The 16052-nt window shown below is 32.9% G+C and overlaps 1 protein-coding gene across 8 annotated transcripts in view; it reads left to right on the plus strand.

Moving 5' to 3' along the window:
- The window catches only part of RRF (ribosome recycling factor, chloroplast precursor), a 135606-nt gene extending 119924 nt beyond the window's left edge, over positions 1-15682 (plus strand). For all 8 annotated transcript variants that reach the window (XM_089825884.1, XM_089825885.1, XM_089825889.1 and 5 more), the window contains 5 exons: positions 13895-13936; positions 14123-14179; positions 14308-14358; positions 15045-15101; positions 15206-15682. In XM_089825884.1, coding sequence (XP_089682010.1) covers positions 13895-13936; positions 14123-14179; positions 14308-14358; positions 15045-15101; positions 15206-15223 — 225 coding nt within the window. In that variant the 3' untranslated portion in view covers positions 15224-15682. The remainder of the gene's footprint in view (positions 1-13894; positions 13937-14122; positions 14180-14307; positions 14359-15044; positions 15102-15205) is intronic.
- The last annotated feature ends 370 nt before the right edge of the window (positions 15683-16052 follow it).

Consider the following 16052-nt stretch of genomic DNA (forward strand, 5'->3'; position numbering starts at 1 on the left):
TGAATGAGAACAGATATATTTATTTAATTTTTAAGTATGATTTTTTAATTGCTAAAAAATGTTGAAAATTAGGGGTCTAGTTCCCACCACAAAACTATATGGAAATAAACCTTTTTCCCTTTCATCTCAGATTATGTTATAGATGACATATATAGCTAGATCAATCAAAAATAAAATTGACTTTTGACCTATATTTTCTCTTTTATAACAATTCAAATTTTAACTCACCTGAAATCAATAGTTTTCATCTCCCACCGCATTAAAAAAAAAATCTATTCTAACTAAAAGAAAAATACATTCTAGAAATGAATTCTCTTCTCTAGAATATATAATTTTAATTTTAATTTTATATGATTTACTATTTTTTTCTTTCTCAAAACTAACATCTTTTGGAGTGTTAAAATACGTACTTGTAGTATTTTTTAATCACAATATATATCTAATTAAAACACTACAAACTTTGTATGAGAATATTCTTGACTTTGGGCTCTATAAAATAGTGTTTATATATTACCAAGGTTGCATGGGTATGTGGGTACAGGAACGGGTACGGGTACGCATATTTTTCAAAATAGGGGACGGGGGTACGTGTGCATGCCTAATTTTTTCTATATAATTAATATTTTATAGAAAATATAAAAAACAAAATATCTCTCATGAGTCATGACATTGAGCATTCAAAACAAGAAATTTGAAAATATGAGCCATAAGTCATATATATATATATATATGCTATTCTGAATGTTTAAAGTATTTTTCATAATAGGGGATGGAGGAACTTGGGTATGTCAAACTTATTTAAAAATTATACTTTTATTTTTATAAAAAATCTTAAATTATAAGTCATGACAATTGTTTTTCAAAACAAGAGCAGTGATAAAGTTTGCAAATGTAATGTACTGTTTTCAGTTTCAGATTTGCTATATGTTTGAAATAATAATACATGATAAATGCTTAGATAGTAATGACATAGGCCCCGATCAGGCAAACTATAATGGCATTGATTATATAATGCTTATGCAATCACTCCAAAAACTCATCAAAGAAGACCACCATGGTCAAGATGAAGGGTGTGAATTGATAACATTGAACCATGTGTTATTCCTGCAAGATAAGAAGGATGAAGACCACCATGGTTGAGATGAAGGGCGTGAATTGATAACTATTGAACCATGGGTCATCCCTACAAGATAAGAGAAGGAATAATCAGTAACAAATAAGCAAGTAATAAAAGATGTTTGAAAATTGAGTCAGCTCATGGTAGTCCATAGTATAAGTCTTGTTGTCAAGTCAAGGGGCTGGTGATCACTACATAGTACTCACACAAATCCTTGGCCAAGGTAGGTTAGTGGCATGCTTGCTATTGTGATCACTAGAGGTTAGGGTTGCTAGTAGTTGGTAGATAGGTGTATGGAAGGTATCCTAAGCTTAGCTGGTTTTTTAGGCAACATTTTAACACCAGGATGCTTAGTGGTGTTCGAAGCCTAATCCCAAGGTAGGGAGGACCTTTCTCAGTAGAGATTGTGTCGGGATACTTAAGGGTCCGTTGTTGTGAGGTTAAGCCCTTGGCAATATTTCTCCTCTCTTCTAGAAGCCAAGGCTTGCACAACTCAAGGGTAAGATCTACATGCAAGATAACTACAATTGGGTATTGTACTTTTATATTTTCAGCATTTTAAATTATGTATTGTAGATGGTTATTATAATTAAGATTAGCTTTCTCTTTCATTGGATTAAGAAGCAATTAAATCTGTTATTCCTTTTCTTGTATATATAAATTGAGATGAAAAAGTATTCATGCGTAGATGATACTATAGTTGTTATGACTATCCTTCTTGTGACTTTGAAAGGAAGTGTTATTTTTTAATTTTAATTCATTAAAATAGTTTGGAAAATTTAGCATGTTACAAACAATAGTCGACCACTTCGGCACTACTATGGTTTGTGCCTTATTTGATAGTGTCAAGATTGATAATAATAGATTCGATAAACACAATACAAAGTCTATAATTTCATTCCCTAGTTGCTTCTTATTCATCACCTTTGGAAGGTATCAATTTTAGCTTCTAATTTTTGCATCTAATAATGTTCACAACCACGAAGAAGCAATAATGCTAGAGTAGTTTAGAAACTTTGATAGATAATTAATACATTACACCTTCAGTGTTTCTTGGATGATAATCGATATGTTTGGCCTGTAATGGTTTTGCCTCCTCCAATATTGTGGTGCAACTATATTTAAATAGATACACTCTAAATATTATTTCTATTTCAGAGATGTTAACCCATAGAACCCAAACTTGGAATTGGCAAGGCCGATTAAAATTGTGAATCGCTAATGAATCAGCTATGAATTGGCAAAGTGAAAAAACCCTTGAAATTTAAAGATTTTAACGATTTAAACTTTATTGAATATAACTTGAACACACTATAATATCATCAAATAGAAGCTAACATACATAAACAAGAAACATAAATGATAAATCCATCACATATGTAAAATGTAAATTGTAGCTTAAGTAAATAAAAATTGATAATATGATATATGATATATCTGATCTAGTGAAAGGTTTTAAGTGGTGCCTACGTTTGAAAGAGGTTAAGGAGGATCTATTTAATCTTTTAAGAATGTTGGAGTTCATGGTATGTCCAATCAAGGAAGGTATTCTCAAAGTTAGTTGTAACTATATATCTGATGTGTTTCTAAAACACCAATATCTGCTGATTGAACAGTAAAAAATCTAAATAATCATAACTCATAATTGAGATGCAACCAAAAAAAAAAGAAACCGACAAAAAAAAAAACTTTTATTTTTTATTTTTTTAAGTTAGGAGGCACATAGTTTGGCAATTTAGGCAAAAATTGTCCAAAGTTGCCTAAATCGGTGATTTATGCCTCAAAAATAGCTGAGGCTATTCAACAAGTTAGGAAAAATCGGGAGGGTCTAGTCAAATCACCTGAATCGAACAAATTGCAGCGATTCTCGTTCCTCTGTGTTAACATCCCAAAATCATGAAGGTTATAGCCCGATTATTTATGTTCAAGTATTAACTTTAGAGAAAGGCACATTGAAGTTTGATCCCAACAAGAAATATTTGATCCTTCCACATCTCGGGTTGGGTAACATCATTTAAAAATGTTCTTGTCGGTAACTATGTTTTTCGTTCTTCTATGTTGTGCAGTACAATGTCTTTTCCCTTGATGATCATCTACTTTCCTTTGTAAATTTATCTTTGACAAAGTGCCATCATTCGATGACTGTGTAGACCCAGAAGTGCATTATTTATTTTAATAGATGTAATCGTCATTATCTCCATGTTACTGTAGACACCTAAAAACCTTTAGAAAATAAAGTATTTTTATTTTCTGAAAAATTCCTGATGACATCATCATTTATTAATTAATTAATTATTTAATTAATTAATTTATTTTTATGCCATTAAATCCTTTTATCTTAATTAAAAATATTTAATTAAAGGATCCCTCCCAAAAATGTTTAAATCTTATTTAAACATTATTTCCTTATTTATTAATTATTTAATTAATAAATTGACCAAAAAACTCAAAATAAATAAAAAATTTATTTTTTGCCCAAAACTTGGCCAATTTCCTTAAGACCACTAACCTCTTCCAAAATTTTCTAATCCTTCTTTAATTTTGATTAAAGGCTAATCCCATCATTTCCCATCATTTCCTACCCCTAATCCCAACTCAAAATATTTAATTAAGATTAAATATTAATCCTCATGTTTATTAAAAATGTTTTAATAAATATCTCCTCAACCCAAACCCTTGAAATAAATAAAACTTTATTTATTTCCTAAAAATCTAATTTATTCTCATCCTATGAAGTTCTAGACTCTTCTAGAAAGTCTTCATCCTCATCCTAGGAAGTTATAGACTATTCTAGAAAGTCTTTATCCTCATCCAAAGTCTAGACTCTTCTAGAAGATGTCTTTAAACCTAATCCTAATCCCCTCCTAACCTTGTCACATTCCCTAAACATGGGTTAAAACTTACTAACCCAAGCCAAAGTTAACAAATATCTCCTCCTTCACCCACCCTCATTAAATGCCATCCACTTGCCTATCCCTAAGCTAATCTTAAACCATCCTAATCCATCCTCTAATCATTTGCACAAGCCTAAGCAAGCTTAAAACCTTCCTAATCAAGCCCAAGTCGAAATTGCTCTCATCTCTCTCAAAATATCTCAACCATAAAACTTTATGAAGCCCACTAGGCCATAAATGACTCTTCCAAGCCCTTTTATTGCTCTTACAAGCCATTATGAGGGTCTTTATGAAGATTTTATCCCTTGAGCCTCCTTTGTTAACTCATCCTTCCCCTTTCCTCCATCCTCTCACCCTGTGACATGTGTCACTCCCTGATTGGCTGTAAGAAAGCACAATCCATGTGCTCTCCTCTCATGCAATCTGAGCCCTCCATGAGCTTTTTCCCATCCTTGCATCTTAGCCCTCAAACCCTCAAGCCTCTTGCCTATAAATTGGATCCTTCCCCTTTGCAAAACAACACAATCCATGAAGTAAAGTCATAATGCCATTTTAAAAAGCCATTTTACATCAAAACCATACACTCACACCCAAATTCCAACTCCATTTGAAGCCCTTTTTGAAGCATAAGCTTGAGCATACATCCTATCTATTTAGACAAAGCCACTCAACAAGAGAGCTTCTCATTGAGAGAGCCCATTAATGGCTCCATATTCTTAATTGAGAGTTCATCTTAGTCTATCTTGAAGTTTATGAATTTTGTTTAGTTTGTAGAAGCTTTATTTAAATTTGGTTTCTATTAGCATACTAACATTGCTCATATACAGTTACCATCCTAACACTTTGTATATTTTTTGAGACTCAAATCTCATCCTTTCATGTTCGATAATATTGCTTGAGTTCGATATAATTGCTTATTCTTACAAGTAGGTCTCTTCAAAAGAATTCTGCACGAAATGATCCAAATACAATCTTCAAATTTTTTTTATATGCATTCCTTCTTTCTGGTTTGTATATCTGTCGTATTTCTTGTTTTCTTACATTTGCAATCTGGCTCTGATACCATTTTGAGGGAAAGGATCACTGCAAATGTAATAACACGGCCATTATTTCTGTGGGTTCCAAATGCAGATTTGAATGTATATAAATATGCACAGAGGAGACATGTCTCGTGAAGAGAGATGTCTCTATGGTAATTTATAAGTTAATGATCATTTAGACAATATTAACATCAATATATAAATATATCTATATCTATATATAATATATCTATAAATAATATATAATATATATCTATAAATAATATATAATATATATATATCTATAAATAATATATGATATATATAATATACATATATATATTATATATAAGTAGATATATGAGATTTTGTCTAATTGATGATTAACCAATAACCATACAAGGATTGTTTCTAGGTCATTTCAATCCAACTGAAACTACAATATTAACATTACTGAATTAGTGGTAGATATAAACTTTAATTCTTAAACAATTTAGACTGTTATTGAAACTTTTGTCAAACCTCCAATTTGAAAAACTGAAAAGAATTGAAAGTGGATTCAGAAAAAGACGCAACCTCATGAAGAGACAACGCACAAGATTTACATGGAAACCGAGGATTGGGAAAAACCACGGTGAGAAATGCTACTAGGATCTATTGTCCCAATCCAGCATCACAGTTGAAGAATTTGCAATATTTTTGGGCACCGACGCCACGGATTATCAATGACCAAATCCCTTATAAGAGTACCAACTGATCTAAAACTAGAATACTATGATCTGAGCACCAACTCAGAAATTCTTAAAGTACAATTCTAAGAATATTAAAATCAATAATTGCAATTGATTACAAGCTTTGAGATTTCCCTTTACAAAATAAGTGGACAAGCAATTACAGTTTGAATAGATTTCAAACGTATCAAAAAGAACTGCAAATATCCCTCTGTAAACTGAATACAGATTGAAAGAATAAATCTGCCAATGTAACATGAAAACATATCTTTGTTATCCAAAACAAACTTGTCTACAATCTTAGAACATATTTGATAGAGAACAAAATCAGACCACTGTTTGCTGTTAGACTTGGAACCTATTTGATAGAAAACAAAATCAACTCCAAAATCAGCACTGTTAAAGCAGATTTGAGAGAAATTAAAATTAAATCACTTTCACTGTTATATGGTATACTTGATCTTCGGACCTTCTAGCAAGTTACCTTTTCTCCCGTGCTCCTTAGGACTGTATCAAACTTCAGTATGCATGTTTTCCTCAGAATGTTTGACTCCCAAAAACATTTCCCTTGTCATGACCAATTTCAATAGTCAGAAAGGATTATTGTTACTCAAATCTTCTTTCTCACGATCTTCTTTCAATTCTTCACACATCAACTTCTCTTTTTCAAGATATACTAAGAATATGATGCCTTACACATTCAAATGCTACACACATCACACGCCTCCTTCCTTAATATTCAATAATTATAAATTTGCTGAGTCATGGACCTCCTTATTACTATTAACATGATCTTTGGCATTGATCGATGCTTGCCCCTTGTCATGTTGCTAATAATTTGATACCATTGCCATCTCATAGTCAATTTGTATCTTAGTTTTGGTCTCAGTATTTTATGGTAGTGGTATTTGAGAAGGAAATGTCCCTGTGAACTTCCTTAGAGAGCCGTCCACTAAAGTGGTGGTTATTTTTTGACAATGAATTCTTCCTTTGTTTGATTGGCTCATCAATGGTAAATATCGTATTCTTCCTTATTGCTGATGATTGCCAATACACTTAAACAGATCGTTTATAAGTCTTGTCACCTTGAGCCATATAGAGATTGCTGATTATCTAATATATCTGGCTTCTTCATGTATGATAGTGGCATTTGAGAAGGAATTATCCCTGTGAACTTCCTTAAAGAACTGTCCACAAAAAAAGTCTCTATATTTTGACAATTAAATTTTTCCTTTGTTTGATTGGCACATCAATGTGAATATGTTTTAGATTAAGGTAAAAACAGGTTTTGAAGGGACCCGAAACCCCTAACAACAGTAAAAAAGATGTTCAAACATAGCATAACCAGGAATCAAGATCTTGAGACCAAAAAATAGACGCAAAATCAGGTTTTACAAGAACCTGAAACCACAGAATGTAACCAGAAAACGCGACCAGGTTTTACAAGGCCTTGGAACCTACAAGTTTTACAAAGCTATCAAATAGAAAACTAAAACCAAGAGCAGAAAAAACCAAACCACTACTGCAGCTCCCTGATCATCTTTGCAGCCTCCTTCCCCACTTCAGCTGTACTAAGAGTAGTATCAGCAGGGGAAAAGCCAGTACCAGCAGTAACTTCAGCAGCCTTCTTCCGCGAGCTCAATCTGGTCCTTTTACTTGGTCCTCTAGGAGACATAATATCCTAATTAGTCTTCTTCTCCAAACTTGCTGCAACCGCACACAAACTAGAAGTCATTTGTTCCATATTATTGCCACTTTCCTTGATCATATGCCGAAGACCTTGTTCATATTCCTTCAGTTTTTCAGGTATATTTCCCACCTGAGTTTCCAGCAGCACAAGTTTGACCTGGTCATTCTCCTGATCCTTCTCCACTTTACCCAGTTTTTTCTTCAGTTTCATAATCTCAATGAGAATATGTTATTCTTCCTTTTCTATTGCTGATGATTGGCAATACACTTAAAAACAGACCATTATAAGTCTTGTCACCTTCAACCATATAAAGATTGCTGATCATCTACTATATTGGACTTAAAACAGACCGTTTATAAGTCTTGTCACCTTCAACCATGTAAAGATTGCTGATTATCTACTATATCAGACTTCTTCATGTATGATCTTCTAATTCGTTATTGCAATATTGTCTCTATAGAGACTTCACAAAATTGAGTCGTTTGGTTGATATGGTGTGGAAAGGATGTGGACATCACAGAAGATGTTGAGATTGAAGGTGAAGTTGATCTTCAAGAAGAATTCATTTGTACCCTAAGTGAGATCAAGAAGCTCAAGAAGAAGAATCTGAAATAAAAGTTGCGACTGTAGAAATATGAAGAAGAGGAATGTGTTTCAAATGCAAAGATGTCACAAAGCCTTGAAGGGTCAGAGATCATCATCGACTTGAAGACTCAATTATAACAGACAAAAAGGATAGAATAAGTGATAAGATATCAGTTGAAGATAGGAAGAAGATTGTGAGAAATTAGAGTCTGAAATTGTGACCATGAGGAAGGAATTGGAGAACACTAATGCTAGCTGAATGAAAGTTTGAAGTTTGAGAAAAATACTGAGATCCTAGATGATATTATTATTTCTCAAAGGCCATCATTCTTTAAGACTGGGTTTGGCTATGTAGAAAATCAAAATCCAATGGTTACAGAACCTCCTAAGAAGACTAATGTAGGAAAGCCTAAAAGATATGTAGATGCACTCACGGGATTTGTCAATAATTAGAACAGTGAGAACACAGAAGACACTCCTACTCACAAAACTAGCAAGTATAACTAGATCTTCAGAAGATCATTTCCTGCAAGACAGTCCCATTCGTCTAGGTTCCAATACACTTTCTTTGGTTATAGTTTTTGCTGTAATCAGTTTGGCCATAAGGTAGGATAGTGTAGGAAAAATGCAAGAAACAGTTATATGTTGAACAAGAACAAAATTTTTGCAGGGTTTTTGAATAGAACTGTGATTCATTTGCTCCTTCAATAGACTGCAATGTTATATGTTACAAGCACAACAACCTTGGTCATATAACATGTTTTTGTAATAGTTTTGTGGAACCTCCTAGGTAGGAAAATAGAGTGGATGTCTGTACTGAACAAATGAAAGGAAATGCAAAACTTTGGAAAAAGGAGTGAGAAAATCAGAAGATCACGAAGTCTTCTTGCGAAAATTGTCTTTCATATCTAAGATGAAGGAAATCAATGGTACATCGATAACAGATGTTCAAGCCACATGATAGAGGGTAAGAGTAAGTTTCTCAGTTTGAAGAGAGTAGATGGTGGCACTGTGAAACATGGTGATAATGCTACAACAAGGATAGCTATTAAAGGTACTCTTAGCCTTGATAATGGAAAGACAACAACATAAAATGTTTTGCCTATTGAAGGATTTAAGTAAAATTTTCATACTGTCAGTCAATTGTGTGAACAAGGATACACACATACATTTCTTGGTCAAGGATGTGAGATTAGGGTGACAAGTACATGGAAACTTGTTGTAGAAGCAAGTAGAACAACAAACAACCTATACAACCTTGGTGAGATCAAGGGAGAAAAATGCTTTATTGGACAAACAGATAATATATGGTCATGACACAAGTGAATTCTGATATGAACTTATGCAGTGACTATGCAGTAGAATGGGGTTGTAGAAATGAACAAGTTTTTATAAGAGATGACCAGGACAATTTTGTATGTCAAACATGTTCTGCAGAGAAGTTGTTCATACACCAGTTTACATTCTGAATACAGGTAATTGTATCACATTAAACAGTCCAAGATAAGTGTCTGTATATATACTAAATGTGATGGCATCATACTGCATGCTATCGCCTTAAATCTGATATTAGGCTTTGTACATTTTATATTCAACATATATTTATAACGACATAGAGGATCAGGCTCTGTATATTTTAATTACAATATATGTTTATATAATGTAAAACATATTTATCAATCTCCAATAATTAGCCATATAGAATGCATGACTTAGGTAGAATAATATGTGTATTTATACCTTAACTGCATTAGATTATTATCTCACAAGATAGGTAAGTCTTTTGGTGGAATGAGCATTGGCTACGTCATACAAAGGTACTATTGTGAAGGATAGTTCATATAGATGGAAAGCAATTGCCATAAGGGGGAATGGTGAGGCCTCACTTGGTATGCCAACCCCATGAAGCAGAGGGCCAAGGGGGACAAAGTTTCTGCCCTTGGCTGTAGGGTTGAGTTAAGGGCACCTTGTTGTAATGCTTCCACCAATTCATATGGAAGTTAAATGCCATAAGTGAGTTTCTGTCATATGCATTATATATTGTTACATAAATCTCTAGGTTAGGGTTGTAGATCTCTTTTACCAATTTATAAAGCTTATGTTAGATTGTAATATGTATCATGCTAACAATATAATTAGTTTATATGCACTTGTCATTATTTGATGATTGTAGGGCCTAAATCAGAATTTACCTTGGGAAAAGATATTTTAATTGGTAAAGTTATATCTCTAACCATCTTACAACTCTTATTTTAATGGAGTTTGTGATTCTAGGGCAAAAATTAGGGTAATCGCTAGAAGGGTACATTATAAGTTGTGTTAGAGCATAATCCTGCCATCCTGTTGGACAAACCCACTTTAAACACCATCTAGGTAGGGTTAACTATTCAGCTTCCTTTTCTTAAGTAGATCAAATAAAATCAAGTAGATCCATTTCTATATGTAGTTACCTTGAACTACTATAAGCATGCTTACTCCATGTGTATTTTACAGATGTTCTTCATATGCATGCCGTACATGTCTAACATGCATTCATGTTTGTTGCTCCATGCCTTACATGTCTAGTGTTTAGTTATTGCTTACTTCATGCCTTGAATATATTTCATGAATATTTGTGCACTACTTCATGTCTTACGTGCCTGGCATGCATTTAAGTGTATGACTTCATGCTTTGTGAGTCTGGCGTGTATTCATTACTCTATTATTGACATGTGTACTCCTTGCTTTAAGGCTTCATGCCTAATGTATGATTCGTGCCTTATATGTAATCATATGTACCCATGTGTTCTTTTACATGATTCATGCTCTATGAATCAGTTAACATTTTTTTTAGTTATCTTAATCGCTTCCTTACTGACTCACTAGGGATCCTTTCAATTAATCGTATCTTTCATTGTTTGCCCATTTCTGTTATTCATTCTATAGTTTCATTATCTACTAATAACATTGCTTGTTTGACTTAACACTGTTATAACCCCATTTTAAGATAAATTTTTAATAATAATTAGATAATACAATGTTGTTAAATAAACAATGATAATAAAGTCATATTAAAACTAATACTAAAATATAAAAATAAGAAATAATAATTATTTAATCTATATTATCAATTAAATAATATTCAGTGTGATATTTTAAATAATAATAAAAAAAAAAATTCCAATGAGTAAATAGGAATATAAAGTTAAATACAAGATACAATATTGTAGAAAGTATGTTAAATTTTTAAATAGAATTTAATAACAAATAATAATAAACACAAATAAGTAAGTAAATAAATAATATAACGTATGATAATATAAATTAACTAAATCTAATGAAAAGTCAAGAGATGTTTAATAAATAGACTCGACTCTTTAAAATTAAGATATAAAAAGGAGGAGAGTTTACTTTAGAGAGGGGAAAAAAAGAAGAGGAGAAGATAGGAGTTCAAAAGGAAAAATGGAAGAGGAAAGTAATATGAAGAAAATAAGGAAGTGACTTTCTAAAAAGGTATCAATGATATTGAAAGGATGTGAACTTTTGAAAGGATCATAATTATGAATAGTTGCCACTTAAAATATTGTGATTAGAAAGTATTGGGACTTATTCAAAGGACTTTAGTTATGTAGTGTTATGACTTTTTGAAAGGATTATAATTATGAAGTGTTTTGAGTTTTTGACTTTTAAAGGATTTGTATTATGAAAGCTTGTGACTCTCGGAAAAGAAGAAGGTAAGAAAGGTATGTTTATGGAATATATCTGTTTAATTATGTTTATGAATTTATTTATATTAATGAATCATACTTGTGGATAATATTGTGTTAGCTCATAGGGTTAACACCATGGAGATTAATGAGATTTGAAGCATGGACCATGTGAGATATTAAGATCTCCATTGTCCGCCATGGTCGAGAATCAATGTGCCAGAATATACTGATGATGTCTACATATGCATATTTGATTGGCCTTGGATAGAGGATGCCCATCCAAGAAGAATCTTAAGGGGTGCGCCTCGGGGAAGACGACGAGGTAGCTATGAGCTAGGAAGCTCGATTTGGAGACGTCCTTAAGATTGGGGTTAAATTAGAGGGTTTAATAATATAGTTAGTTTTGTTATTGTTGTGATTCTAACTATTATTTTGTAGGTATTACTTGTCCCAAACTAACCCTAATAGTGGGGACATTACAAGTGCTCCTTTGAAGTCTTATTGAATTTTGATCAGTGGTGTTAAGGAAGTTTTGACATTTCTATTGCTTTGATATTTAATATTTTCATGGTAAGGATTATTCATTTCCTCCATTGTATTTGGGAATATGTAGCCTCAATGTGGCATTGTTGTGGAAGGATGAACATGACAACTTGGGTGTGTCAACCGTCAGCACCTCCTGCAAGTATATATCTCCTTCCGTATAAACATTGGCACATAGTGGTCAACTTTTATGCTAGATGGTGAATAGAACATGGACAAAATATCTTCCATGTTGGCTTATTACTTCAAGTTGTAGCGGTGCCCTTTCGGTACATGCATGAGGAGATCTCAACCACAACGATAGAATGCTCAATATTTCTTTCCTCTTCAACCTGAACTCTCTAAAGTTTTAGTTACTTTGAAATTTGAATACACTGATATTAGAAGTGTATTAGCAGAGAGCTATACTGTATGAAGTTTGCTAGTGTTTTTCATCCTCAACATGACCTCCATAGTACTGTAATGATAAACAGTAATGGTAATTGATGCTCGTTAAGTTTCATTGATGACTCCATTATGCATTATACTTCCTTCATGATGTCTTGATGATTGTCTGATTTCTGTCTGCTACTTTTACCTTCTCATCATTGTATGATGGATGTGGTAATGGTGATATTGATATGGATAGCCTTCATATACAAAGGATGCATGTAAGAGTATGACTGTGATATATCATACACCTCTCCTGCACATATCCTCAATGTTAACATGATGGTCAATATGAAACACTATACCTTTTAAAGTGTTTTTCTGATCTTATCATCCTCAATCCAAATTCCTCCACATATTTCATCTGGCTGTGCTTCTCAATGCCAAGTAGGAAAATTGTCTTCTTTATGAGACTTCACAAGTTTCCATGATACTCTTGATGCTTTATTAACTCTTCATGCGAATTAGTACTTGAGCTCTTATTCGTAATGTTGTTATGTTCAATTTACTATTGTCTCTTTCCTAATTTGAGGTGCTCAAGGTCTGCTTCCCTTGACTGCATATGCAATTTATTGCTATTGCATCATTAGGACATCATATTGCAATCCTTCACCATTCAGAAAAGAAGCTACCTTTTCTCTTGGAAAAATTGCTTTGGATAAATTAGAACGAAAGATAGGTTGTGTTCTTTTACTTTGTGTTATGTTCTAGGGTGCATTTACTCTAGTCAAAAAAACAAAATAATATTTTTTCTGCAGCTTTCTCTGTGCGCAGATCTGAGGGTGTGCCCTGCTACACCCAGGGTACTGCCTGGCCGACCTGGGTATGCCTTTGGTATATCTGGGGTGGACCCGGGACATGCCCGGCCCCAGCTACCCATCCAATATGGGCATGGTGCTGGGGCATACTTGACAACTTAGGTAAAATTGGAATATTTGTAAAGAATCCTGTTAGTAATATATTAGTCTACTCTCGTAATGTTTTCCATCATTAGTTTTATCATTATGAAATAAAAAGAGTGGTATGGCGTCCAATCAGGTATTTAAGTGCAGTTTGCTCTGAAGCCTCTTCAAGGGAATATTAACCTTGGACTCCTTTACTGTTTTCTTAAACTATTGAGAAAATAGTTTTTTTTGCATTTCATTGTTTACTCTAATCAATCCATTTTTTTATTTTGCCTTCTTGTTGTGAATGCAGGAACTCCTGAAAGTAGTTGGAAAAATGGCTGAGGAGGCAAAGGCAAGCAAATATTTTCTTGAGGAAATTGCTCATATATATATATATATAGGCTACCAATATACAGTGGAAATTGATTTAAGCTTCATTTACTTATCAAGTTTTACAAAAGAAACTGTATTTTGGATTTGAACTACTGAGTTTCTCACATCTTATATATTATTGACTGATAAAACTAAGTCATTACAGGTTGGTATCAGGAACATAAGAAGAGATGCAATCAAGAGTTATGAGAAACAAGAAAAGGTTCAATTTGAACACCACTTCTCTTCAAGACTTGCAAATAGCATACATGGCACTTTGATTTTTTATTCTGCCCGTGAATGTTTGATATATCGAGTGTGCTACTGAGCAGTTTTTGTTGGTGTTTTTAGGAGAAAAAGCTTTCTAAAGACAACGTAAAGGATTTTTCAGATGATATGCAGGTAAGCTTGATGGAGATTTCATTACTCCAGTGTAGGTTAGAGCATAAAATTTGTAGTCAAAACTTTGTATCTGCTTACCAGTTGGAAATAATGGTAAATTATAGGAAACACTTGAGGGAGCATATCCTGATACGTTCAGCTTACAAGTTTCATGCTTTATGCATTATATTCTCTTTAGCACATCTTGATCCAGACAGTATTGTTGATCTTGCATGATACATGAATTTTTTGTTGTAAAGCAGCTCTTAGATTTCTTAATCCTATTAAAATATGAAAAATGGACACATTATTATTATACTTGCATTGTAAACCTAGGTTCTTAAGAGGTAGAATAACTTTCCTTACAAACTTATGGAGACACAGAACATTGATCACTGACATAGGTTAAAGTTCTAGGCTTGGTTGTTAGTTCTCATCTATTTTATTCTACATGAATATAAGTAGTTTACTGAAGCACTCAAATTTCAGTTTAAGTCATCCTAACTGGTTTCCAGTCAGTGTTCAATGAATTTAGACTATTCTAGTTAATATCTATTATCTAATAATGATGGTTCTGTTCAATGTTAAACAGTCTTGGTTACTATATGGTTCTTTGCATAATTATTTATTACTATTAGATATTAAAATAAATACATCTCCACATTAAGACTGATACCAAAAACCTCTCAAATATTTGACTTTTGCAGAAGATAACTGATGAATATATAAAGAAGGTCGATTCATCGTTTAAAGAAAAAGAGAAGGTATGTATCTTAAGCATTTGAAAGAGGCTTACATGGACGATCTTTTGTACTATTCAATAGAAAAAATTTCAATTTTCAAATTACTTATGCTCATCATTCGACAGGAATTGATGACTATCTGATGGTAACCAAGTGCAACGTTTCGTTATGTTGTTAGTGCTGCATGATCATCTGAATGTTGGAGGAATACGTTTTGTATTTACAATGACCTATCTTTTGTTCAGGGTGTATTATAACTTAACAAAAAAATTAGCTAGCAACATTTTTATGGTGCATACTGTTGCAATTTTCAAACAGCCACTGTTATCAGCTTGATTTTGGCCTTGCAACAGGGCAATCTCATTGTTGTCTTAAACCAATCTTGTGGTTTCAGGTCTTCTGTTTTTGCTTGTTGAAATATAAATTTAATGCTGAAGATAGTCATATCTGCAATGTATGGCAGAAATCTCAAGGAATTCAATTGCATCTCGAAAGTTTTAATCCCTTAGAATTATTTTAGACAATTTTTCATAAAAGAACACTCCACATGAACAAAGGATTTAGATTACCAAGAATCAATATTATTCACATGATTTTGCAAATTTGAGCAAAGAGTATCAACATTGTTGGATTAGTAATATTGCATGTTCAGCATTTTAACAGGCAAAAATTGTACATACTACATTGTGTATAATGTGATTGAATTACATCCACACGGAAGTAAATTGTAGTGGGGATTTGTGTTTATGGGCTTGGTTCTTCATTGTTTCATCCGTTTCAGTGCTTCATTGCTTTTCTGTTTTGTTGGTTTTTGGCTTTGCATGGCCTGTTACTTGTACTGGAGAATCTTAATGCTTTATCTTTCGATTTAATCTTTGTACAGGGTTTCAGACCCCCTAAAAACCTGTTTTTGCATTAATCGAAAAAAAATGTGATTAAGTTACTTTTGGTATATATTTAACAAGTATAATG

Source organism: Cupressus sempervirens, chromosome 4, assembly GCF_028749045.1.
Source record: "Cupressus sempervirens isolate cs-2001-9-10 chromosome 4, ASM2874904v1, whole genome shotgun sequence".
NCBI classification, from domain to species: Eukaryota; Viridiplantae; Streptophyta; class Pinopsida; order Cupressales; family Cupressaceae; genus Cupressus; species Cupressus sempervirens.